The following is a 24,576-nucleotide window of genomic DNA, read 5'->3' on the forward strand; positions in this document are numbered from 1 at the left end:
CCTCTTCAGTTCTTCACCTCTTCAGTTCTTCACCTCTTCAGTTTTTCACCTCTTCACTTCTTCACCTCTTCAGTTCTTCACCTCTTCAGTTCTTCACCTCTTCAGTTTTTCACCTCTTCACTTCTTCACCTCTTCAGTTCTTCACCTCTTCAGTTCTTCACCTCTTCAGTTCTTCACCTCTTCAGTTCTTCACCTCTTCAGTTTTTCACCTCTTCACTTCTTCACCTCTTCAGTTCTTCACCTCTTCACTTCTTCACCTCTTCAGTTCTTCACCTCTTCAGTTCTTCACCTCTTCAGTTTTTCACCTCTTCACTTCTTCACCTCTTCACCTCTTCACTTCTTCAGTTCTTCACCTCTTCACTTCTTCAGTCGTTAGAAGTTCGTAACAAGTTAGAAGAACAATTATTTATTGATAAACTGCAGAGACTCATTTCTTTATTCATTCATCTTGTTTTATCCACGTTCTCATCCTGAAGACGGCTGAAACACGTTGAGACACTTTGTCTTTAGCTTCCCTCCACTCAGCCTGTCCCCCTCTGTCCCCCCCCCCTCTGCCCCCCCCAGGAGGCGGAGTCTCTCTGGACCCGGGTTCAGCTGGAGGAGACGGTGCAGCGCCTGGAGGCAGAGAGGAAGCAGCTCCAGGTGGAGGTAGGAGGAGGAGTGGGCGGAGCTTCAGGTGTGAGGTCTGAGCTGGTCTGGTCCGGTCCGGTCCGGTCTGACCCGGTCTGACCCTGTCTGACCTGGTCCGGTCCGGTGCGGTTTGGTCCGGTCCGTTCCGTTCCGGTCTGGCCCGTTCTGACCCGGTCCGGTCCGGTCCGGCCCGTTCCGACCCGGTCCGGTCCGGTCCGGCCCGTTCCGACCCGGTCCGGCCCGTTCTGACCCGGTCGCCCCCCACAGCTGCAGCGGGCCTCCGAGGACCAGGCGGCGCTCGGCGCTGAGCTCAGGACCGTTTCTCAAACTCTGAGGGATTCAGAGAGTCGCTGCCTCTGGCTGGAGGCCCAGGTAACACACTGCCACCACCGGGGGGGCGGGCACCACCGGGGGGGGGGCACCACCGGGGGGGGGGGGGGGGGCGGGCGCACCGCCAACACCACCAAAGTTTTCAAATTCATGAGTGAAGGAAAGCAGATTAACTTGGATTCTCTTGTGTCTCTGAAACCTGAGGTCTGGATGAACACCTGCCAAAGGTGGAGGGGGTGGGGGTGGAGGTGGGGGTGGAGGTGAGGGTGGAGGTGGAGGTAGAGGTGAGGGTGGAGGTGGAGGTGAGGGTGGAGGTGGAGGTGGAGGTGAGGGTGGAGGTGGAGGTGAGGGTGGAGGTAGAGGTGGAGGTAGAGGTGGAGGTAGAGGTGAGGGTAGAGGTAGAGGTAGAGGTGGAGGTGGAGGTGGAGGTGGAGGTGGAGGTGGAGGTAGAGGTAGAGGTAGAGGTGGAGGTGGAGGTGGAGGTGGTCAGTCCTGCTGAAGCGGTGCAGGTCACAGAGCGTTGTGGTCCCGCAGGGCGCCGTCCTCAGCCAGGGGGCTCCGGGGGCGCCTCAGGAGCGCAGCAGCAGCGACGCCCCGCTCAGAGAACGGTGAGATGGCCGCACCTCGCTCTGCATCCCGCACAAGGCTGCAGCGGCGCCTCAGCTTCACGTTTGTGTGGCAGGCTGGCGGAGGCGGAGCTAGCACTGGCGGAGGCGGAGCTAACGCTGGCGGAGGAGCGGGCGAGGAGGGAGGCGGCCGAGGAGGCGCTGCGAACCGCCCGGCAGCCGCGGGAGGAGGAGGAGAGGTGAGTCGCCGCGAGCTGCAACACGCCACTGGCTGCAACACGCCGCGAGCTGCAACACGCCACTGGCTGCAACACGCCGCGAGCTGCAACACGCCGCTGGCTGCAACACGCCACTGGCTGCAACACGCCACTGGCTGCAACACGCCTCGAGCTGCAACTAGCTGCAACACGCCGCTGGCTGCAACACGCCGCGAGCTGCAACACGCCACTGGCTGCAACACGCCTCGAGCTGCAACTAGCTGCAACACGCCGCTGGCTGCAACACGCCGCTGGCTGCAACACGCCTCTAGCTGCAACACGCCTCTAGCTGCAACTAGCTGCAACACGCCACTGGCTGCAACACGCCGCTAGCTGCAACACCCCGCTGGCTGCAGCAGCCCTGACGGTGTTTTGTCCTGCAGGGACACCCAGAGGGACACTCATAGGGACACTCAGAGGGACACTCAGGGGGACTTCTGCATCGCGGTGGACCCGGAGGACCAGTGGGACGCCGTCAGCCTGGACCCCGCTCAGCCTCTCATCACACGACAGGTAACCAGCAGGGGGCAGTGTAGAGTCCGGTGGTCTTCCGGGGCCTCCAGACGTTAAACCCGCTGCTCCTCCCTGCAGGTGCGCGGCGGCGCGGCGACGTGCCGGCGCTGGCTGCGCGGCCGCAGCCTCTACTTGTCCAGGCTGCTGAGCCGCTCGCGCTCCCGCTGCTGCGTCCTGCTCTACCTGCTGGGCCTGCATGTCCTCGTCCTCTGGGGACTGGCCGGGGCCCTGTAGGGCCTCTGGCCTCTGGACCTGCAGGGGGCCAGTCTGCACCTGGGCCAGTCTGTACCTGGGCCGGTCTACACCTGCTCACCTGGGCCAGTCTACACCTGGGCCAGTCTGTACCTGGGCCAGTCTGCACCTGGTCACCTGGGCCGGTCTGCACCTGGGCCGGTCTGCACCTGGGCCAGTCTGCACCTGGGCCGGTCTACACCTGGGCCGGTCTACACCTGCTCACCTGGGCCAGTCTACACCTGGGCCGGTCTGCACCTGGGCCAGTCTGCACCTGGGCCAGTCTGTACCTGGGCCAGTCTGCACCTGGTCACCTGGGCCGGTCTGCACCTGGGCCAGTCTGCACCTGGTCACCTCTGGACGGTTGATGGAGCGGCGGCACCTCTGACGAGTCCGTGTGTGTGTGTGTGTGTGTGTGGGTGTGGGGGGGGTGGGGGGGGGGGTGTGTGTGTGGGTGTGGGGGGGGGGGGGGGGGGGGGACCCACAATGTGATTCTATATTTGTGAGGGTTTAATTCGATTGTTGCCTCATCACACACACAATCGTCCTCCTGCCTTGAACCCGGGGGGGAGGGGCCTCCGGGAGGGGGCGGGGCCACTCTGCTGCTTTGTGTAAATATGCATGTGAAGTCGTCGTTTCCTCTGGACTGTAGAAAGTGTGAGACTCGTTTCCAGTTCAAGTGACGAACTTGTTCAAACGAAGTCAGTTTGTTGCCGGAGGAGGAAACGTGTCAACGTGTAAATAATCTGATCAAACAAGCAAATCTATTTATGGAACAAAACGGTTAAACTACTGAAAGAACACTAAAGTTCAGAGGCCATATTTTCTCTCCTGCCTCTTATTTTGAAGAGTTGGCGAGGCGGCGGCGGCTTCCTGTTGCCCGCCGCCGTCTGGAACGAAGCGGAATAAAACTCAAGTTTTCTTCCTTCTGATTGTCGGCTGTTTTATTTGTTTGTTTGTTTATTTGTTTACTGGCTGTTTGTGGTTGATTAGTGGAAACCAGGGATTCGTTCCAGAGACCCGTCAGCCTCCAGATCGTCTCTTTGACTCCAGGAACTTCCAGATCAAAGCCCGACGTCGCCCTTCAGCAAACCCCAGTCGGGCGCAGGTTCAACTCCCGCCGCAGCGCTCACTGAGTCTTTAGCTCCTCCCACTGACCCGGGGTCAGCGTCTTCTGCTCGAAGGCGTGGATCAGCTTCAGCTCCTCGGCCAGACACGAGTTCACCATCCTGCACACACACACACACGCACGCACGCACGCACGCACGCACGCACACGCACGCACACACACGCACACACACACACGCGCACACACACATGCACACACACACACACACACAGAACTGAGCATCATATCAAACATGTCGGCGGTGAAGGTCGCCTGATCTTTTCAAAAACATTTTGTTATAAATATAAATAATTGTGTAAAAGGGTTTATAAACCTCCTGGTAATAACTGGTAATAACCGGTAATAACTGGTAATAACTGGTAATAACAGGTAATAACAGGTAATAACGATCTGGAGTGACGTCATCCTGGTTCACATTACCAGGAAACAAACGACGGACTCGTTTCAATATCTTCTACATTAAATGTTCATTTATCCAACAACCAGACCGTCTGAACAGTCTGTGTTGTGGGTGGGGGGGGGGGGCAGTCAGAGGGGGGGGTTCCAGTCCCAGTGTGTGTAGTTTGTGGGGGATGACCGGTGACGATACCAGTGACGATACCAGTGACGATACCTGTGTCTCTGCAGCAGTGGTTTCCCCTCAAACTGTGACGACACCACCAGGACCTTGAAGCTGGCAGCACATCTGCTGGGGGACGTGTCCTCCACTTCCTGGACCAGACCAGACCAGACCAGAGAGACCAGACCAGACCAGACCAGAGAGACCAGACCAGCGTCACTTCAATAACAACATGGACGTTTTTCTCCTCCAGTCTATTAAATCATTCAATGTTCAGCTTTCTTCATTTCTCAACTTAAAGCAAAAAGATATTTTAAACTTCCATTTATTTATTTGACCAGTAAAACTTGTGTTAAAACAACATTTAACACTTTGTCTCTGAACTGACGTGGAAACCATCGAACTTCACTGCAGAACCAAGTTTCTACTTTGAGGATGAATCCCAGGACAGGATCACTACGAACCTAAATCTCCTCCATTGATCCGAAACTGTCGTTTATTTATTGTGTATTTACTGCAAAGCAGCGACAGAATTGAAGCACTCAGTGCAGAACTGCCGTCAAGTGAGCCCGCACTCCATTTGAACTGCGCTTTTATTAACGCATTTACGGTAAAACTAGACCGCGTACGGCAGCAATGCTGGAAGGAAATCCTACAAAATAAAAGCCCTGAAAGCAACGACAGACAGTTTGTTTTCAAAATGCAATAAAACGGAATCCTTCATAGGTTTACACCCATTTTCACTTCATTGCAATACTAGACATACTCCTTTGTTACTACAAGAAATATGAAAGAATATTACTGTAGAAATTTGGAGAAAAGTACTTAAACTTGAATCTGTTGGTTGAAAATAATCTCTCCCCTGTTTTCAAAATGCCATAAAAAGGAATCCTTAATAGGTTTACATCTAATTCGAGAGACCATTATTTTTGTTAATTTGCTCCAAGTTTAAAAGTACTTTTCTCCAAATTTCTACAGTAATATTCTTTCATATTGCTTGCAGTAGTAAAGGAGTATGTCTAGTATTGCTCTGAAGTGGAATTAGACTCTGTCGTTGCTTTCAGGGCTTTAATTTTGTAGGATTTCCTTCCAGCATTGCGGCCGTACGCTGTCTTGTGTTTTACCGTAAAGGCGCTAATAAAAGCGCAGTTAACATTGAGTGCGGGCTCACTGGACGGCAGTAATGCAGAGACGCTGCAGTGGAACCAGGCTGCAGGAGGATTTAAATGACACGTTTTAAAAAGCCATTCTGTGATTCCTGGTGGCTTTTTCATTTAGAAAGTACTCGAAGTACTTTGCACTGAAAATGAGGTAAACATCGGGAGAACGAGTAGAACCCTACTGAAGACGAGCTCGTGTGAGACGAAACACTGAAACGTACCACGTGCGATGCTGGAAGCTCTTTGATCAGTTTGTCCCGGATGTGATCAGTAGTTATTTCCATGTTAGCGAGTAAATCGAACACATCTACTGCGTTAAAGAACAGAAAAACGAGTCAGTCCTGCTGAGGAACGATTCCACTTCCTGTCTGCAGCGGCACAGTCAGGAACCGACAGCAGAATCATCCAATCACGTTGCGGCAATGGAAGTTCTGACCAATCAAATATGGGTTCTGTCAGTCACGTGGGCGGGTCTTCGATTTGAAGCAGCGAATGAAAATACTAGCTGTCCGCCAAGAAAGAAAAGATAAATATTTATAAATATCACACTTTTGTCACATATAATAATGTTTTTAAGAGAAGAGAAGTATAAAGATGAAGTTAATTAAAATATCCTATTTTATTCACGGAGTCGTCGACACGCGCAGCGTCACGGTGACGAGTATTTGTTCAGGCAGTGTGTCGGACGACTAAAACACAGAACCAACGTAAACAAGCTGGTCCACGATGGTGGTGGAGGAGCAGCGCTTCTTCGGCGTCTACATGTTGTTCTGCACGAACCCCAAGTTCCGCGGCCGGATCTACATCGGCTTCACGGTGGACCCGGAGCGGCGCCTCCGGCAGCACAACGCGGGCCGGCAGCGGGGCGGCGCGAAGCGGACCAGCGGCAGAGGCCCGTGGTGAGTCCCGGGGACCCCGCTGGTATCGAGCCGATATCGAGTGATACAGAGCAACAGTCACCGGTATCGATCCGTACCGATTTTATATTTTTTATCAATAACAATCAAGGTTAATGCGTCATCGACGTGCTGAGTCTGGAGGGATTTTCACGAACTTTAAGTGTTTTTATGATTCTAGAGCAAAAATCTAGAATAAAAACGGAAAAGTGTGTAATTAAACAGAAAATGTTTTACCATCAACAACAAAACAATTTTCTGCAGCTCGTTTAGTTTCTTATAGAAACAAAGTGGACAAAACTATCAGTCCAGAAGGAAGGATTATTTCAGGACGGAGCAGAAAACAGAGAAACTCAAGTTTCCATCTCGCTGCACACACACACACACATATACATATATATATATATATATATATATATATATATATATATATATATATATATACATATATATATATATATATATATATATATATATATATATATATATACACATATACACACTATACACCCTGCCATGTCTGTTGTGTTCAGGGAGATGATCCTCATCATACACGGCTTCCCGTCTGAAATTGCCGCCTTGAGGGTAAATATGAGTTTTAATAGTTTATTTGGACTTCAGTCCCGGAGCGTCAGACACTTTTATTCTGGAACCAGATTCACCTGCAGGACAAAACAGTAAAGTCGTGACGAGCTTCACGTTTATGTCTGGATTTAAGAAACTGAATAATAACACATACTCTGGGAAATTATTCTATGAGAGATTATCTGTTTTATTCTCGTGTAGCTCTGAAACTCTGAGACATTTGTTTCAACACAATTACACTTTATTTTGAAAAGTTTACCGTTCTACGTTTCACACTGCTGCTTCAGTGGAAAGATGAAGTCAGTCCATCAAATAGTCTGCATTTTGATTCACATTCAGATTTCTTAAAGGAAAGAGTCTGGTCCAGAACAAGAGACGACCTGGGACTGAAGGAGACGATCTGGGACTGAAGGAGACGACCTGAGACTGAAGGAGACGATCTGGGACTGAAGGAGACGATCTGGGACTGAAGGAGACGACCTGAGACTGAAGGAGACGATCTGGGACTGAAGGAGACGATCTGGGACTGAAGGAGACGACCTGGGACTGAAGGAGACGATCTGAGGCTGAAGGAGACGATCTGGGACTGAAGGAGACGACCTGAGACTGAAGGAGACGACCTGAGACTGAAGGAGACGATCTGGGACTGAAGGAGACGATCTGGGACTGAAGGAGACGATCTGGGACTGAAGGAGACGATCTGGGACTGAAGGAGACGATCTGGGACTGAAGGAGACGACCTGAGACTGAAGGAGACGATCTGAGACTGAAGGAGACGATCTGAGGCTGAAGGAGACGATCTGGGACTGAAGGAGACGATCTGAGACTGAAGGAGACGATCTGAGGCTGAAGGAGACGACCTGAGACTGAAGGAGACGATCTGAGGCTGAAGGAGACGACCTGAGACTGAAGGAGACGATCTGAGGCTGAAGGAGACGACCTGAGACTGAAGGAGACGACCTGAGACTGAAGGAGACGATCTGAGGCTGAAGGAGACGATCTGGGACTGAAGGAGACGACCTGAGACTGAAGGAGACGATCTGAGGCTGAAGGAGACGATCTGGGACTGAAGGAGACGACCTGAGACTGAAGGAGACGATCTGAGGCTGAAGGAGACGATCTGGGACTGAAGGAGACGATCTGGGACTGAAGGAGACGACCTGAGACTGAAGGAGACGATCTGAGACTGAAGGAGAGGACGTGAGACTGAAGGAGACGATCTGAGACTGAAGGAGACGATCTGAGACTGAAGGAGACGATCTGAGGCTGAAGGAGACGACCTGAGACTGAAGGAGACGATCTGAGACTGAAGGAGAGGACGTGAGACTGAAGGAGACGATCTGAGACTGAAGGAGACGATCTGAGACTGAAGGAGACGACCTGAGACTGAAGGAGACGACCTGAGACTGAAGGAGAGGACAGGAGACTGAAGGAGAGGACGAAAGACTGAAGAAGACTGAAGGAGAGGACGAAAGACTGAAGAAGACTGAAGGAGACGACCTGAGACTGAAGGAGACGACCTGAGACTGAAGGAGACGATCTGAGACTGAAGGAGACGATCTGAGGCTGAAGGAGACGACCTGAGACTGAAGGAGACGACCTGAGACTGAAGGAGACGACCTGAGACTGAAGGAGAGGACGAAAGACTGAAGGAGAGGACAGGAGACTGAAGGAGAGGACGAAAGACTGAAGAAGACTGAAGGAGAGGACGAAAGACTGAAGAAGACTGAAGGAGACGACCTGAGACTGAAGGAGACGATCTGAGACTGAAGGAGACGACCTGAGACTGAAGGAGACGATCTGAGACTGAAGGAGACGACCTGAGACTGAAGGAGACGACCTGAGACTGAAGGAGAGGACAGGAGACTGAAGGAGAGGACGAAAGACTGAAGAAGACTGAAGGAGAGGACGTGAGACTGAAGGAGAGGACAGGAGACTGAAGGAAAGGACGAGAGACTGAAGAAGACTGAAGGAGAGGACGTGAGACTGAAGGAGAGGACGTGAGACTGAAGGAGAGGACAGGAGACTGAAGGAGAGGACGAGAGACTGAAGGAGACTGAAGGAGAGGACGTGAGACTGAAGGAGAGGACGTGAGACTGAAGAAGACTGAAGGAGAGGACGTGAGACTGAAGGAGACTGAAGGAGAGGACGTGAGACTGAAGGAGAGGACGAGAGACTGAAGGAGACGACCTGAGACTGAAGGAGACTGAAGGAGAGGACGTGAGACTGAAGTGGTTGTCTCGTCTCAGTTTGAGTGGGCGTGGCAGCATCCGCACTCGTCCAAGCGTCTCGGCCAGGTGGTCCGTCGGTCCAGGACGGAGTCCAGCCTGCAGTTCCACTGGCGCGTGGCGTCCTCCATGCTGCGGGTGGCGCCGTGGCGCCGACTGCCGCTGACGCTCCGCTGGCTGCGGCAGGAGTACCGGCTGGACCCCCCCCCCGGCCTGCAGCCCCCCCTGCACATCCCCCTGGCCTCGGGCGCCGTCAGGGCCAAGAGGATGCCGCCGCCCCCTGCTGGGGACGGACAGGAGGCGTCCAGCTGCTTCCTGTGCCGGACGCCCGTCCAGGTGAGGTCAAAGGTCGTCAGGGCGTCGTCCCAGCTCGTCTAGAAGCCGGACGGTCCTGGAGGGTCCTGGAGGGTCCTGGAGGGTCCTGGAGGGTCGGCTCCTCACACCACCTGCTGTATCTCCCACAATGCACTGCTCACTCCCCACAATGCACTGCTCACTCCCCACAATGCACTGCTCACTCCCCACAGTGCACTGCTCACTCCCCACAGTGCACTGCTCACTCCCCACAGTGCACTAGTCACTCCCCACAATGCACTGCTCACTCCCCACAGTGCACTGCTCACTCCCCACAATGCACTGCTCACTCCCCACAATGCACTAGTCACTCCCCACAGTGCACTAGTCACTCCCCACAATGCACTGCTCACTCCCCACAATGCACTAGTCACTCCCCACAATGCACTGCTCACTCCCCACAATGCACTGCTCACTCCCCACAGTGCACTGCTCACTTCCCACAGTGCACTGCTCACTCCCCACAATGCACTGCTCACTCCCCACAGTGCACTGCTCACTCCCCACAGTGCACTGCTCACTCCCCACAATGCACTAGTCACTCCCCACAATGCACTGCTCACTCCCCACAATGCACTGCTCACTCCCCACAGTGCACTGCTCACTCCCCACAATGCACTGCTCACTTCCCACAGTGCACTGCTCACTCCCCACAATGCACTGCTCACTCCCCACAGTGCACTGCTCACTCCCCACAGTGCACTGCTCACTCCCCACAATGCACTGCTCACTCCCCACAGTGCACTGCTCACTCCCCACAGTGCACTGCTCACTTCCCACAGTGCACTGCTCACTCCCCACAGTGCACTGCTCACTCCCCACAATGCACTGCTCACTCCCCACAATGCACTGCTCACTCCCCACAATGCACTGCTCACTCCCCACAGTGCACTGCTCACTTCCCACAATGCACTAGTCACTCCCCACAATGCACTGCTCACTCCCCACAATGCACTAGTCACTCCCCACAATGCACTGCTCACTCCCCACAATGCACTGCTCACTCCCCACAATGCACTGCTCACTCCCCACAGTGCACTGCTCACTTCCCACAATGCACTGCTCACTCCCCACAATGCACTGCTCACTCCCCACAGTGCACTGCTCACTCCCCACAGTGCACTGCTCACTCCCCACAATGCACTGCTCACTCCCCACAGTGCACTGCTCACTCCCTACAGTGCACTGCTCACTCCCCACAATGCACTGCTCACTCCCCACAATGCACTGCTCACTCCCCACAGTGCACTGCTCACTCCCCACAGTGCACTGCTCACTCCCCACAATGCACTGCTCACTCCCCACAGTGCACTGCTCACTCCCCACAGTGCACTGCTCACTCCCCACAATGCACTGCTCACTCCCCACAGTGCACTGCTCACTCCCCACAATGCACTGCTCACTCCCCACAGTGCACTGCTCACTCCCCACAGTGCACTGCTCACTCCCCACAGTGCACTGCTCACTCCCCACAATGCACTGCTCACTCCCCACAGTGCACTGCTCACTCCCCACAATGCACTGCTCACTCCCCACAATGCACTGCTCACTTCCCACAATGCACTGGTCACTCCCCACAGTGCACTGCTCACTCCCCACAATGCACTGCTCACTCCCCACAATGCACTGGTCACTTCCCACAGTGCACTGGTCACTTCCCACAATGCACTGCTCACTCCCCACAGTGCACTGCTCACTCCCCACAATGCACTGCTCACTCCCCACAGTGCACTGCTCACTCCCCACAGTGCACTGCTCACTCCCCACAGTGCACTGCTCACTCCCCACAGTGCACTGCTCACTTCCCACAATGCACTGCTCACTCCCCACAATGCACTGCTCACTCCCCACAGTGCACTGCTCACTCCCCACAGTGCACTGCTCACTTCCCACAATGCACTAGTCACTCCCCACAATGCACTGCTCACTCCCCACAATGCACTAGTCACTCCCCACAATGCACTGCTCACTCCCCACAGTGCACTGCTCACTCCCCACAGTGCACTGCTCACTTCCCACAATGCACTGCTCACTTCCCACAATGCACTGCTCACTCCCCACAGTGCACTGCTCACTCCCCACAGTGCACTGCTCACTCCCCACAGTGCACTGCTCACTCCCCACAGTGCACTGCTCACTCCCCACAATGCACTGCTCACTCCCCACAGTGCACTGCTCACTCCCCACAATGCACTGCTCACTTCCCACAGTGCACTGCTCACTCCCCACAGTGCACTGCTCACTTCCCACAATGCACTAGTCACTCCCCACAATGCACTGCTCACTCCCCACAGTGCACTGCTCACTCCCCACAATGCACTGCTCACTCCCCACAGTGCACTGCTCACTCCCCACAATGCACTGCTCACTTCCCACAGTGCACTGCTCACTCCCCACAATGCACTGCTCACTCCCCACAATGCACTAGTCACTCCCCACAATGCACTGCTCACTCCCCACAATGCACTGCTCACTTCCCACAATGCACTGCTCACTCCCCACAGTGCACTGCTCACTTCCCACAATGCACTGGTCACTCCCCACAGTGCACTGCTCACTCCCCACAATGCACTGCTCACTCCCCACAATGCACTGGTCACTTCCCACAGTGCACTGGTCACTTCCCACAATGCACTGCTCACTCCCCACAGTGCACTGCTCACTCCCCACAATGCACTGCTCACTCCCCACAGTGCACTGCTCACTCCCCACAGTGCACTGCTCACTCCCCACAGTGCACTGCTCACTCCCCACAGTGCACTGCTCACTTCCCACAATGCACTGCTCACTCCCCACAATGCACTGCTCACTCCCCACAGTGCACTGCTCACTCCCCACAGTGCACTGCTCACTCCCCACAGTGCACTGCTCACTTCCCACAATGCACTAGTCACTCCCCACAATGCACTGCTCACTCCCCACAATGCACTAGTCACTCCCCACAATGCACTGCTCACTCCCCACAGTGCACTGCTCACTCCCCACAGTGCACTGCTCACTTCCCACAATGCACTGCTCACTTCCCACAATGCACTGCTCACTCCCCACAGTGCACTGCTCACTCCCCACAGTGCACTGCTCACTCCCCACAGTGCACTGCTCACTCCCCACAGTGCACTGCTCACTCCCCACAATGCACTGCTCACTCCCCACAGTGCACTGCTCACTCCCCACAATGCACTGCTCACTTCCCACAGTGCACTGCTCACTCCCCACAGTGCACTGCTCACTTCCCACAATGCACTAGTCACTCCCCACAATGCACTGCTCACTCCCCACAGTGCACTGCTCACTCCCCACAATGCACTGCTCACTCCCCACAGTGCACTGCTCACTCCCCACAATGCACTGCTCACTCCCCACAATGCACTGCTCACTCCCCACAATGCACTAGTCACTCCCCACAATGCACTGCTCACTCCCCACAATGCACTGCTCACTTCCCACAATGCACTGCTCACTCCCCACAGTGCACTGCTCACTCCCCACAGTGCACTGCTCACTCCCCACAGTGCACTGCTCACTCCCCACAGTGCACTGCTCACTCCCCACAGTGCACTGCTCACTCCCCACAATGCACTGCTCACTCCCCACAGTGCACTGCTCACTTCCCACAATGCACTAGTCACTCCCCACAATGCACTGCTCACTCCCCACAATGCACTAGTCACTCCCCACAATGCACTGCTCACTCCCCACAATGCACTGCTCACTTCCCACAATGCACTGCTCACTCCCCACAATGCACTGCTCACTCCCCACAGTGCACTGCTCACTCCCCACAGTGCACTGCTCACTCCCCACAATGCACTGCTCACTCCCCACAGTGCACTGCTCACTCCCCACAATGCACTGCTCACTCCCCACAGTGCACTGCTCACTTCCCACAGTGCACTGCTCACTCCCCACAATGCACTGCTCACTCCCCACAGTGCACTGCTCACTCCCCACAATGCACTGCTCACTCCCCACAATGCACTGCTCACTCCCCACAGTGCACTGCTCACTCCCCACAATGCACTGCTCACTCCCCACAATGCACTGGTCACTTCCCACAGTGCACTGGTCACTTCCCACAATGCACTGCTCACTCCCCACAGTGCACTGCTCACTCCCCACAATGCACTGCTCACTCCCCACAATGCACTGCTCACTCCCCACAATGCACTGCTCACTCCCCACAGTGCACTGCTCACTCCCCACAATGCACTGCTCACTCCCCACAGTGCACTGCTCACTCCCCACAATGCACTGCTCACTCCCCACAATGCACTGCTCACTCCCCACAATGCACTGGTCACTTCCCACAGTGCACTGCTCACTCCCCACAATGCACTGCTCACTCCCCACAGTGCACTGCTCACTTCCCACAGTGCACTGCTCACTCCCCACAATGCACTGCTCACTCCCCACAGTGCACTGCTCACTCCCCACAATGCACTGCTCACTCCCCACAATGCACTGCTCACTCCCCACAGTGCACTGCTCACTCCCCACAATGCACTGCTCACTCCCCACAATGCACTGGTCACTTCCCACAGTGCACTGGTCACTTCCCACAATGCACTGCTCACTCCCCACAGTGCACTGCTCACTCCCCACAATGCACTGCTCACTCCCCACAATGCACTGCTCACTCCCCACAATGCACTGCTCACTCCCCACAGTGCACTGCTCACTCCCCACAATGCACTGCTCACTCCCCACAGTGCACTGCTCACTCCCCACAATGCACTGCTCACTCCCCACAATGCACTGCTCACTCCCCACAGTGCACTGCTCACTCCCCACAGTGCACTGCTCACTCCCCACAATGCACTGCTCACTCCCCACAGTGCACTGCTCACTCCCCACAATGCACTGCTCACTCCCCACAATGCACTGCTCACTCCCCACAGTGCACTGCTCACTCCCCACAATGCACTGCTCACTCCCCACAATGCACTGGTCACTTCCCACAGTGCACTGCTCACTCCCCACAGTGCACTGCTCACTCCCCACAGTGCACTGCTCACTCCCCACAATGCACTGCTCACTCCCCACAGTGCACTGCTCACTTCCCACAATGCACTGCTCACTCCCCACAGTGCACTGCTCACTCCCCACAGTGCACTGCTCACTCCCCACAGTGCACTGCTCACTTAAAGCCACAGGCTCAGCGATGATCTGGAACGACTCAGATCAACAACAACGTTAGTTTGTTGATCAAGTTGAGACGTTTGTTGTTGACAGACGAAGAAACGCAGGTGAATTTAGAACCGTCGACTTTCTGACTCGTCTCACGAGCTGAAGTCTCGTCCCCTGAAGTCAAACAGGAAACAAAACAAGCTGAAGGTGTCTCGTGTCTTGTCCTCAGCCGTCTCTCGTCTCGTCCTCAGCCGTCTCTCGTCTCGTCCTCAGCCGTCCCAGAAGCTGAGCTGCTTCCACCCGAGGTGTGGCGCCAGCAGCCACGCCTCCTGCCTTGCTCGCTGCTTCCTGCAGGAGACGCCGTCTCACCTGCTGCCGGTGGACGGAGTCTGTCCGTCCTGCCGTCAGTCCGTCTTGTGGGGGAACCTGGTCCGCCACAAGTACGGCTGCTTGGGGGACGTGGTGGAGACCACGCTGTCCACAGGCCAGGTCAGTCCCCCCCCCCCTCCTCCCCCCTTCCTCCTCCCCCCCTCCCCTCCTCCTCCTCCTCCCCCTCCCCCGCCATCCTGCTGAGGTCACTGACTCATTTCCTCTCATTTCTCAGGACCACTGGACGGACGAGCTGCAGGAGACGTGACGAGACGAGCTGCAGAAGACGAGACGAGCTGCAGGAGACGTGACGAGACGAGCTGCAGACGAGACGAGCTGCAGACGTGACGAGCTGCAGAAGACGAGACGAGCTGCAGGAGACGTGACGAGACGAGCTGCAGGAGACGTGACGAGACGAGCTGCAGAAGACGAGACGAGCTGCAGGAGACGTGACGAGACGAGCTGCAGAAGACGAGACGAGCTGCAGGAGACGTGACGAGACGAGCTGCAGAAGACGAGACGAGCTGCAGGAGACGTGACGAGACGAGCTGCAGAAGACGAGACGAGCTGCAGGAGACGTGACGAGACGAGCTGCAGAAGACGAGACGAGCTGCAGGAGACGTGACGAGACGAGCTGCAGGAGACGTGACGAGCTGCAGACGAAACAAACTGCAAAAGACGAGACGAGCTGCAGACGAGACGAGCTGCAGATGAGATGAGCTGCAGACGAGACAAACTGCAGAAGACGAGACGAGCTGCAGACGAGACAAACTGCAGAAGACGAGACGAGCTGCAGACGAGACAAACTGCAGAAGACGAGACGAGCTGCAGACGAGACGAGCTGCAGATGAGATGAGCTGCAGAAGACGAGACGAGCTGCAGACGAGACGAGCTGCAGAAGACGAGACGAGCTGCAGACGAGACAAACTGCAGAAGACGAGACGGGCTGCAGAAGACGAGACGAGCTGCAGACGAGACGAGCTGCAGATGAGATGAGCTGCAGACGAGACAAACTGCAGAAGACGAGACGAGCTGCAGACGAGACAAACTGCAGAAGACGAGACGAGCTGCAGACGAGACAAACTGCAGAAGACGAGACGAGCTGCAGACGAGACGAGCTGCAGATGAGATGAGCTGCAGAAGACGAGACGAGCTGCAGACGAGACGAGCTGCAGAAGACGAGACGAGCTGCAGACGAGACAAACTGCAGAAGACGAGACGAGCTGCAGAAGACGAGACGAGCTGCAGACGAGACGAGCTGCAGATGAGATGAGCTGCAGAAGACGAGACGAGCTGCAGACGAGACGAGCTGCAGAAGACGAGACGAGCTGCAGACGAGACAAACTGCAGAAGACGAGACGAGCTGCAGGAGACGAGACAAACTGCAGAAGACGAGATGAGCTGCAGACGATCTTCACAACAGGACGTCTCGACCTGAACTCGACGCTGACGGTTGTTTGACGAGCTGCTTTACAGGAGCAACAAATACTGATTTTAATAATATGATTTTAATAATAATGATTTTAATAATAATATTTTAATAATGATTTTAATCGTATGATTTCTTACTCAAAACCTCCAGTTCAACTCATTAAAGAAGAAAAAAGACTTTCAAGGTGTAAATATGAAAACTTTCCTTGTGCGATTGATAAAGTATCTATTGTGTTTAACTCTATGTTTTTAGACAGAATCTACAAAACTGACGCAAAGTGACTCTTCAGTCAAAATACTGTTTTGGGCTTTAGTTTGAAAATACACTTGTGTTATTTGTACTGTGAGGAAACTGAGCGAATTAAATGTATTTTGTATAGAATCCATGTATTTATTGTATTTTTTAGAGGATCCATGAATTGTTGCACTTTCCCTGCTGTTTCACCAGCAGGGTGTCTTGTGTCTTGTCTCGTCTCCGTCGTCCAGCAGGGTGTCTTGTCTCCGTCGTCCAGCAGGGTGTCTTGTGTCTTGTCTCGTCTCCGTCGTCCAGCAGGGTGTCTTGTGTCTTGTCTCGTCTCCGTCGTCCAGCAGGGTGTCTTGTGTCTTGTCTCGTCTCCGTCGTCCAGCAGGGTGTCTTGTGTCTTGTCTCGTCTCCGTCGTCCAGATGGGTGTCTTGTGTCTTGTCTCGTCTCCGTCGTCCAGCAGGGTGTCTTGTGTCTTGTCTCGTCTCTGTCGTCCAGCAGGGTGTCTTGTGTCTTGCCTCGTCTCCGTCGTCCAGCAGGGTGTCTTGTGTCTTGTCTCGTCTCCGTCGTCCAGCAGGGTGTCTTGTGTCTTGTCTCGTCTCCGTCGTCCAGCAGGGTGTCTTGTGTCTTGTCTCGTCTCCGTCGTCCAGCAGGGTGTCTTGTGTCTTGTCTCGTCTCCGTCATCCAGCAGGGTGTCTTGTGTCTTGTCTCGTCTCCGTCGTCCAGCAGGGTGTCTTGTGTCTTGTCTCGTCTCCGTCGTCCAGCAGGGTGTCTTGTGTCTTGTCTCGTCTCCGTCGTCCAGCAGGGTGTCTTGTGTCTTGTCTCGTCTCCGTCGTCCAGCAGGGTGTCTTGTGTCTTGTCTCGTCTCCGTCGTCCAGCAGGGTGTCTTGTGTCTTGTCTCGTCTCCGTCGTCCAGCAGGGTGTCTTGTGTCTTGTCTCGTCTCCGTCGTCCAGCAGGGTGTCTTGTCTCCGTCGTCCAGCAGGGTGTCTTGTGTCTTGTCTTGTCTCCGTCGTCCAGCAGGGTGTCTTGTCTCCGTCGTCCAGCAGGGTGTCTTGTCTCCGTCGTCCAGCAGGGTGTCTTGTCTCCGTCGTCCAGCAGGGTGTCTTGTGTCTTGTCTTGTCTCCGTCGTCCAGCAGGGTGTCTTGTCTCCGTCGTCCAGCAGGGTGTCTTGTCTCCGTCGTCCAGCAGGGTGTCTTGTCTCTGTCGTCCAGCAGGGTGTCTTGTCTCCGTCGTCCAGCAGGGTGTCTTGTCTCCGTCGTCCAGCAGGGGGCAGTGAGGGACGAGCAGCAGCGTGACGGAAAAGAAAAGAGGACGTTTATTATTTCTGAAGAATAAAATGTTTTTCTCCGACGTTTCTTCTGCAGCATGACGACCTCGAGGTCACTGCAGCCTGTTGCCATGGCAACACTCACTTCCTGTAGTTTTCAAATCGTGAAACGTTTTTCCTCTCCAGCCGGCTCCGAATGGCAACATTACTTTATCAGGTACTATTACTTTATCAGGTACTATTACTTTAACAGGTACTATTACTTTATCAGGTACTATTACTTTATCAGCTACTATTACTTTATTAGCTATTTATCAGGTACTATTACTTTATCAGGTACTATTACTTTATCAGCTACTATTACTTTATCAGCTACTATTACTTTATTAGCTATTTATCAGTTACTATTACTTTATCAGGTACTATTACTTTATCAGCTACTATTACTTTATCAGGTACTATTACTTTATCAGGTACTATTACTTTATCAGTTACTATTACTTTATCAGCTACTATTACTTTATTAGCTATTTATCAGTTACTATTACTTTATCAGGTACTATTACTTTATCAGCTACTATTACTTTATCAGGTACTATTACTTTATCAGTTACTATTACTTTATCAGGTACTATTACTTAATCAGGTACTATTACTTTATCAGCTATTTATCAGCTACTATTACTTTATTAGCTATTTATCAGGTACTATTACTTTATCAGCTATTTATCAGCTACTATTACTTTATTAGCTACTATTACTTTATTAGCTATTTATCAGGTACTATTACTTTATTAGCTACTATTACTTTATTAGCTATTTATCAGGTACTATTACTTTATTAGCTACTATTACTTTATTAGCTATTTATCAGGTACTATTACTTTATTAGCTACTATTACTTTATTAGCTATTTATCAGGTACTATTACTTTATTAGCTACTATTACTTTATTAGCTATTTATCAGGTACTATTACTTAAACAGGTACTATTACTTTATCAGCTATTTATCAGGTACTATTACTTAATCAGGTACTATTACTTTATCAGCTATTTATCAGGTACTATTACTTTATCAGCTATTTATCAGGTACTATTACTTTATCAGCTATTTATCAGGTACTATTACTTAATCAGGTACTATTACTTTATCAGCTATTTATCAGGTACTATTACTTTATCAGGTACTATTACTTAATCAGGTACTATTACTTTATCAGCTATTTATCAGCTACTATTACTTTATCAGGTACTATTACTTTATCAGCTACTATTACTTTATCAGGTACTATTACTTTATCAGTTACTATTACTTTATCAGGTACTATTACTTTATTAGCTATTTATCAGGTACTATTACTTTATCAGTTACTATTACTTTATCAGGTACTATTACTTTATTAGCTATTTATCAGGTACTATTACTTTATTAGCTATTTATCAGGTACTATTACTTAATCAGGTACTATTACTTTATCAGGTACTATTACTTAATCAGGTACTATTACTTTATCAGGTACTATTACTTAATCAGGTACTATTACTTTATCAGGTACTATTACTTAATCAGGTACTATTACTTTATCAGGTACTATTACTTTATTAGCTATTTATCAGGTACTATTACTTTATCAGGAACTATTACTTAATCAGGTACTATTACTTAATCAGGTACTATTACTTTATCAGGTACTATTACTTAATCAGGTACTATTACTTTATCAGGTACTATTACTTAATCAGGTACTATTACTTTATCAGGTACTATTACTTTATTAGCTATTTATCAGGTACTATTACTTTATCAGGTACTATTACTTTATCAGGTACTATTACTTAATCAGGTACTATTACTTTATCAGGTACTATTACTTAATCAGGTACTATTACTTTATCAGGTACTATTACTTAATCAGGTACTATTACTTTATCAGGTACTATTACTTAATCAGGTACTATTACTTTATCAGGTACTATTACTTAATCAGGTACTATTACTTTATCAGGTACTATTACTTTATTAGCTATTTATCAGGTACTATTACTTTATCAGGAACTATTACTTAATCAGGTACTCTTACTTTACAGCAGGAGTGTCAAACTCAGACCCTGGCGGGCCGAAGCCCTGCAGGTTCTCCAGGTCTCCTCCCCTGGACGTCCTGATGGTTCCTCACCAAGCCAGAGAACCTGCTGCTCATTGCAATCAGACATGGAGAACGTGCAGGGCTGCGCCCTCCAGGACCGGACTTCAACACGTGCTTTACAGACACGACAGAAGCTTGAAAGAAGAGTGGATGTTTTCAGTTCTATGGATGTTTTCTATGTTTTCTGGTCTCGTTCTAAAGCTTCGTCCTGAAATTTTAGACAAAAACGTGAGAAATGAGATTTAAAGGTCAAAACGACTTCCTGCAGGACAAGATGCATCAAAGCACTGGAAGTTTGACATCAAAGCACTAGATGTTAGTCACATCAAAGCACTGGAAGTTAGACGCATCAAAGCACCGGAAGCTAGACATCAAAGTACTGGAAGCTAGTCAAATCAAAGCACTGGAAGTTAGTCGTGTTTTTGTTTTTTTAAAGACGTGATTAATGAAGGTGAAGAGAAACAAGGAGCAGAAAAAGGAGAGAAAATACATGAACGTTTACTTCTTTGAATCTTTATGTAAATATTTGTGGATTTAAATCTACAACTTCTGGATGATGAAGATGATGGTGGTGATGATGATGATGATGATGGTGGTGATGATGATGATGATGATGATGATGGTGGTGATGATGATGATGATGATGATGGCGGTGATGATGGTGGTGATGATGATGATGATGATGGCGGTGATGATGATGATGATGATGATGATGATGATGATGATGATGGCGGTGATGATGGTGGTGATGATGATGATGATGATGATGATGATGATGATGATGATGATGATGATGATGATGATGATGATGATGGTGATGATGGTGATGATGATGATGGCGGTGATGATGATGATGATGATGATGATGATGATGATGATGATGATGATGATGATGATGATGGTGGTGATGGTGATGATGGTGGTGATGATGATGGTGGTGGGTGGAGAGATGGATGGATGATAATTAGTTTAAGACCTGGAGTCGATTGGATTCTAGGAGTATTTATATATTTATATAAAATCATCATTAGTTCTTGTGTGTAGTGAGTTCACACACACACACACACACACACACACACACACACACACACACACACACACACACACACACACACACACACACACACACAGTGTCATCATGTAGATGATCTTCCATTGTCGTCCAGTGTTCATCCCCCTTTCAGTGAGTGACTCCTCCTCTCTCTCTCTCTCTCTCTCTCTCTCTCTCTCTCTTTCTCCCCCCCCTCTCTCGCTCCTCTCTCTCTCCTCCCTGCTGCTCCTCCTCTCTCTCTCTCTCTCTCTCTCTTTCTCCTCCCCCTCTCTCTCTGCTCCCTGCTGCTCCTCCTCTCTCTCTCCTCTCTCTCTCTTCTCTCTCTCTCTCCTCCTCTCTCCTCTCTCTCCTCTCTCTCTCTTCTCTCTCTCCTCTCTCGCTCTCTCTCTCCTCTCTCTCTCCTCCTCTCTCTCTCCTCTCTCTCCTCCTCCTCTCCCTCTCCTCCTCTCTCTCTCTCCTCCCCTGCTCCTCTCTCTCTCTCTCTCTCTCTCCTCTCCTCTCTCCCTCTCCTCCTCCTCTTCCTCTCCTCCTCTGCAGGTCTTTCATCCCGTCAACTCAAGGTAAGACGACTTCATCCTAAAATCTCTTCGTTGAGTTTCACTTGTTTATAAAAGTACTTTTCAGGCTACAGTAATCCTTTAGTGAAGTATTTGTTTTTAAAGTATTAATTAATTAATACTTTAAATACCTAAATAACTACTTTAATTAAAGTATTAATACCTTCAAGAAACTTTATTTCCAGTGTTTCTAGATTAAAACTGTTTTGTTTCTGATAAGAAAATAAAAAGTACTTTTTCTGTTGAAGAATCACAGATTTTGTTTTACGTTACTTTGATCTTTTTTATCTTTTATCTATCTTACTGACGTGTACTTGAATATTATATTACATTACATTATATTACATTACACTGTAGTACACCGTACTAAACTGTACTGCACTGTACTACCCAGTTCTTCAATGCATTACACTGTACTACGCTGTACTACACTGTACTTCGCTGTACTATCCATGATGTAACAGGATCCAGACAGAAATGTTTTCTTTTCCTGTCCAATCAAAGTTGTTTCATGTTTTTGAGAGACATTTGGACAGACTGTCGTCTTGTTGGACAAACTGTCTCCATGTGACGATGCGTCTCCGTCTCCGTCCTGCAGGGTCGCCGTTGTGAGACGCTGCAGACATGGCCGCCGTAAGTTCACCTCCTGCTGGGAAGCAGCAGAGAAAATAGAAAATCAGTTTGAAAGACAAAACGATCGGAGACCAGAATCGTCTCATTGGAATCTTTATTGTTACGTCTCATTACTTCATGTCTCATCTTGTCTTTTGACCACATCCTGTCTGCTTTCATGTCATGTGTCACATGTCCTCTCACATCATGTCCCGTCCCGTCACATCCCATCCCGACCCGTCCCGTCCCGTCCCGTCCCGTCCCAACCCGTCACATCCCATCCCATCCCGACCCGTCCCATCCCGTCCCATCCCGTCCCGTCCCAACCCGTCACATCCCATCCCATCCCGTCCCGTCCCATCCCGACCCGTCCCGTCCCGTCCCGTCCCGTCCCAACCCGTCACATCCCATCCCATCCCGTCCCGTCCCATCCCGACCCGTCCCGTCCCGTCCCGTCCCGTCCCAACCCGTCACATCCCATCCCATCCCGACCCGTCCCGTCCCGTCCCGACCCGTCCCGTCCCGTCCCGTCCCGTCCCAACCCGTCACATCCCGTCCCGTCCCAACCCGTCACATCCCATCCCATCCCGACCCGTCCCGTCCCGTCCCGTCCCAACCCGTCACATCCCGTCCCAACCCGTCACATCCCATCCCATCCTGACCCGTCCCAACCCGTCACATCCCATCACATCATGTCCCGTCCCGTCCTCTGTCCTCAGACTGGATCGTTCCGTATGGTGTCGGAGGACGAGCAGGCCATGAGGGCGAAGCTGGAGCACTTGACCGTGAAGGACCATGGACCGGTGTTTGGACCGTGTCCCAAACTCCCGGGACACACGGTGCAGAAGGTCCAAGCTTCACGGTTCTGGGGGACGGAGACGATACCCGGAGACACGATGAGTGATGTTGACCGTCTGTGCTGTCCAGGCCAAGGACGAGCTGAATGAGACGGATGAGAGACGGGCGTCGTCCCTGAAGGACCTGCGGGTCATGATCAAGGACCGGGCGGGGGACGGAGACGACCTGTCCAAGCTGGTGCTGGACCGCTTCGGGGACAAACCCGACTCCCTCATGCTGCGTTTCCTCCGAGCTCGCAAGTTCGACGTCGTCCGGTCCCACGAGCTCATGAAAGGTAACCTGTGGGACAAGTCTCTGTGGGACAAGTCTCTGTGGGACAGGGCTCTGTGGGACAGGGTTCTGTGGGACAAGTCTCTGTGGGACAGGGCTCTGTGGGACAGGGTTCTGTGGGACAGGTTTCTGTGGGACAGGGCTCTGTGGGACACGTCTCTGTGGGACAGGTTTCTGTGGGACAGGGCTCTGTGGGACAGGGTTCTGTGGGACAGGTTTCTGTGGGACAGGGCTCTGTGAGACAAGTCTCTGTGGGACAGGTCTCTGTGGGACACGGCTCTGTGGGACAGGTCTCTGTGGGACAGGGCTCCGTGAGACAAGTCTCTGTAAGACAGTTCCTAGAGCAGCGTTTCTCTCCTGGACAGGAAGTGTGATGTCATGGGGGACATCATCCTTCCCGTCCCTCCAGTCCCTCCCGTCCCCCTCGTCCCCCTCATCCCCCCGTCCCCCTCGCCCCCCCCCGTCCCCTCGTCCCCCCCCGTCCCCCCGTCCCTCCCGGCTCCACAAACAATCAGTCGCTTGGCTGGTTCAGGTCAGACCTCCTTTGTTCTCCAGGTTCACATGGATCCTGTCCGTCTCTGAGACACAGAGTCCTCTGTTCATTAATTGGACACTTTGAGATTCCTCACCCCCCCCCCCCCCCCCCCCAACAAACACCCCCATAACAAAGTCACCCTTTGTCTCCAAATAGGACAGAAAGTTTACTTCACTTGAGAACCTGTTGTGATGAGAACCTCTCACACACACACACACACACACACACACACACACACACACACACACACACACACACACACACACACACACACACACACACACACACACACACACACACACACACTGGGTTAATTGGTGTGTGGTATGGAGGGGCCCCGGAGCAGCATTGTAATCACATTACTACAGTATCGTCTTTGTTTCTGACAGGAGACAAAATGAAACGAACTTTATTTTGAAATCAGAGGAAAACTATTTTACTTCTATTTCCTGAGAATTTCAAAATAAATCATATCAACATAAAGAGTAAACAAAGTCACTTGGACACATTAAATACTTCAAAGGATTCCTCAAATCCTCACATCTGGACCAGCCAGAGCTCGTCCTCACATCTGGATCTTGTCGCCACCATGTTTCAGCGACTGGTCCAGCATCCAGATGTTCTTCATGGTCAAAGAGGAAGGAACTGAAGACGGGACTCAAACGTTTCATTG

General features: G+C 51.6%; 4 protein-coding genes across 4 annotated transcripts in view; 3 read left to right on the forward strand and 1 right to left on the reverse strand.

Moving 5' to 3' along the window:
- The window catches only part of LOC308131652 (uncharacterized protein), a 49,399-nt gene extending 46,460 nt beyond the window's left edge, over positions 1–2,939 (forward strand). The window contains exons 26-31 of the mRNA XM_080498468.1: positions 565–648; positions 898–1,002; positions 1,495–1,568; positions 1,643–1,765; positions 2,167–2,296; positions 2,375–2,939. Coding sequence (XP_080354594.1) covers positions 565–648; positions 898–1,002; positions 1,495–1,568; positions 1,643–1,765; positions 2,167–2,296; positions 2,375–2,530 — 672 coding nt within the window. The 3' untranslated portion in view covers positions 2,531–2,939. The remainder of the gene's footprint in view (positions 1–564; positions 649–897; positions 1,003–1,494; positions 1,569–1,642; positions 1,766–2,166; positions 2,297–2,374) is intronic.
- Positions 2,940–3,469: 530 nt separating this feature from the next.
- Positions 3,470–5,736, reverse strand: LOC308134928 (bolA-like protein 2). The gene is made up of 3 exons (XM_080502777.1): positions 5,597–5,736; positions 4,270–4,367; positions 3,470–3,756 (listed from the first exon to the last, which is right to left on the reverse strand). The coding sequence occupies exons 1-3, from the start codon at positions 5,657–5,659 to the stop codon at positions 3,657–3,659; spliced, it is 261 nt and encodes an 86-aa protein (XP_080358903.1). The 5' UTR covers positions 5,660–5,736; the 3' UTR covers positions 3,470–3,656.
- A 365-nt stretch (positions 5,737–6,101) lies between these two features.
- On the forward strand, positions 6,102–15,293 carry slx1b (SLX1 homolog B, structure-specific endonuclease subunit; the record flags this gene model as incomplete). Its single annotated transcript, XM_080494636.1, has 5 exons — positions 6,102–6,274; positions 6,805–6,856; positions 9,106–9,420; positions 14,839–15,054; positions 15,170–15,293. The coding sequence occupies 5 exons, from the start codon at positions 6,102–6,104 to the stop codon at positions 15,200–15,202; spliced, it is 789 nt and encodes a 262-aa protein (XP_080350762.1). The 3' UTR covers positions 15,203–15,293.
- Positions 15,294–22,252: 6,959 nt separating this feature from the next.
- LOC308131660 (retinaldehyde-binding protein 1-like) lies at positions 22,253–23,683 on the forward strand (the record flags this gene model as incomplete). The annotated part of the gene is made up of 4 exons (XM_080498476.1): positions 22,253–22,261; positions 22,960–23,088; positions 23,168–23,583; positions 23,629–23,683. The coding sequence occupies 4 exons, from the start codon at positions 22,253–22,255 to the stop codon at positions 23,681–23,683; spliced, it is 609 nt and encodes a 202-aa protein (XP_080354602.1).
- Positions 23,684–24,576: the final 893 nt, after the last annotated feature.

This window comes from Blennius ocellaris (assembly GCF_963422515.1).
Source record: "Blennius ocellaris genome assembly, chromosome: 1".
NCBI classification, from domain to species: Eukaryota; Metazoa; Chordata; class Actinopteri; order Blenniiformes; family Blenniidae; genus Blennius; species Blennius ocellaris.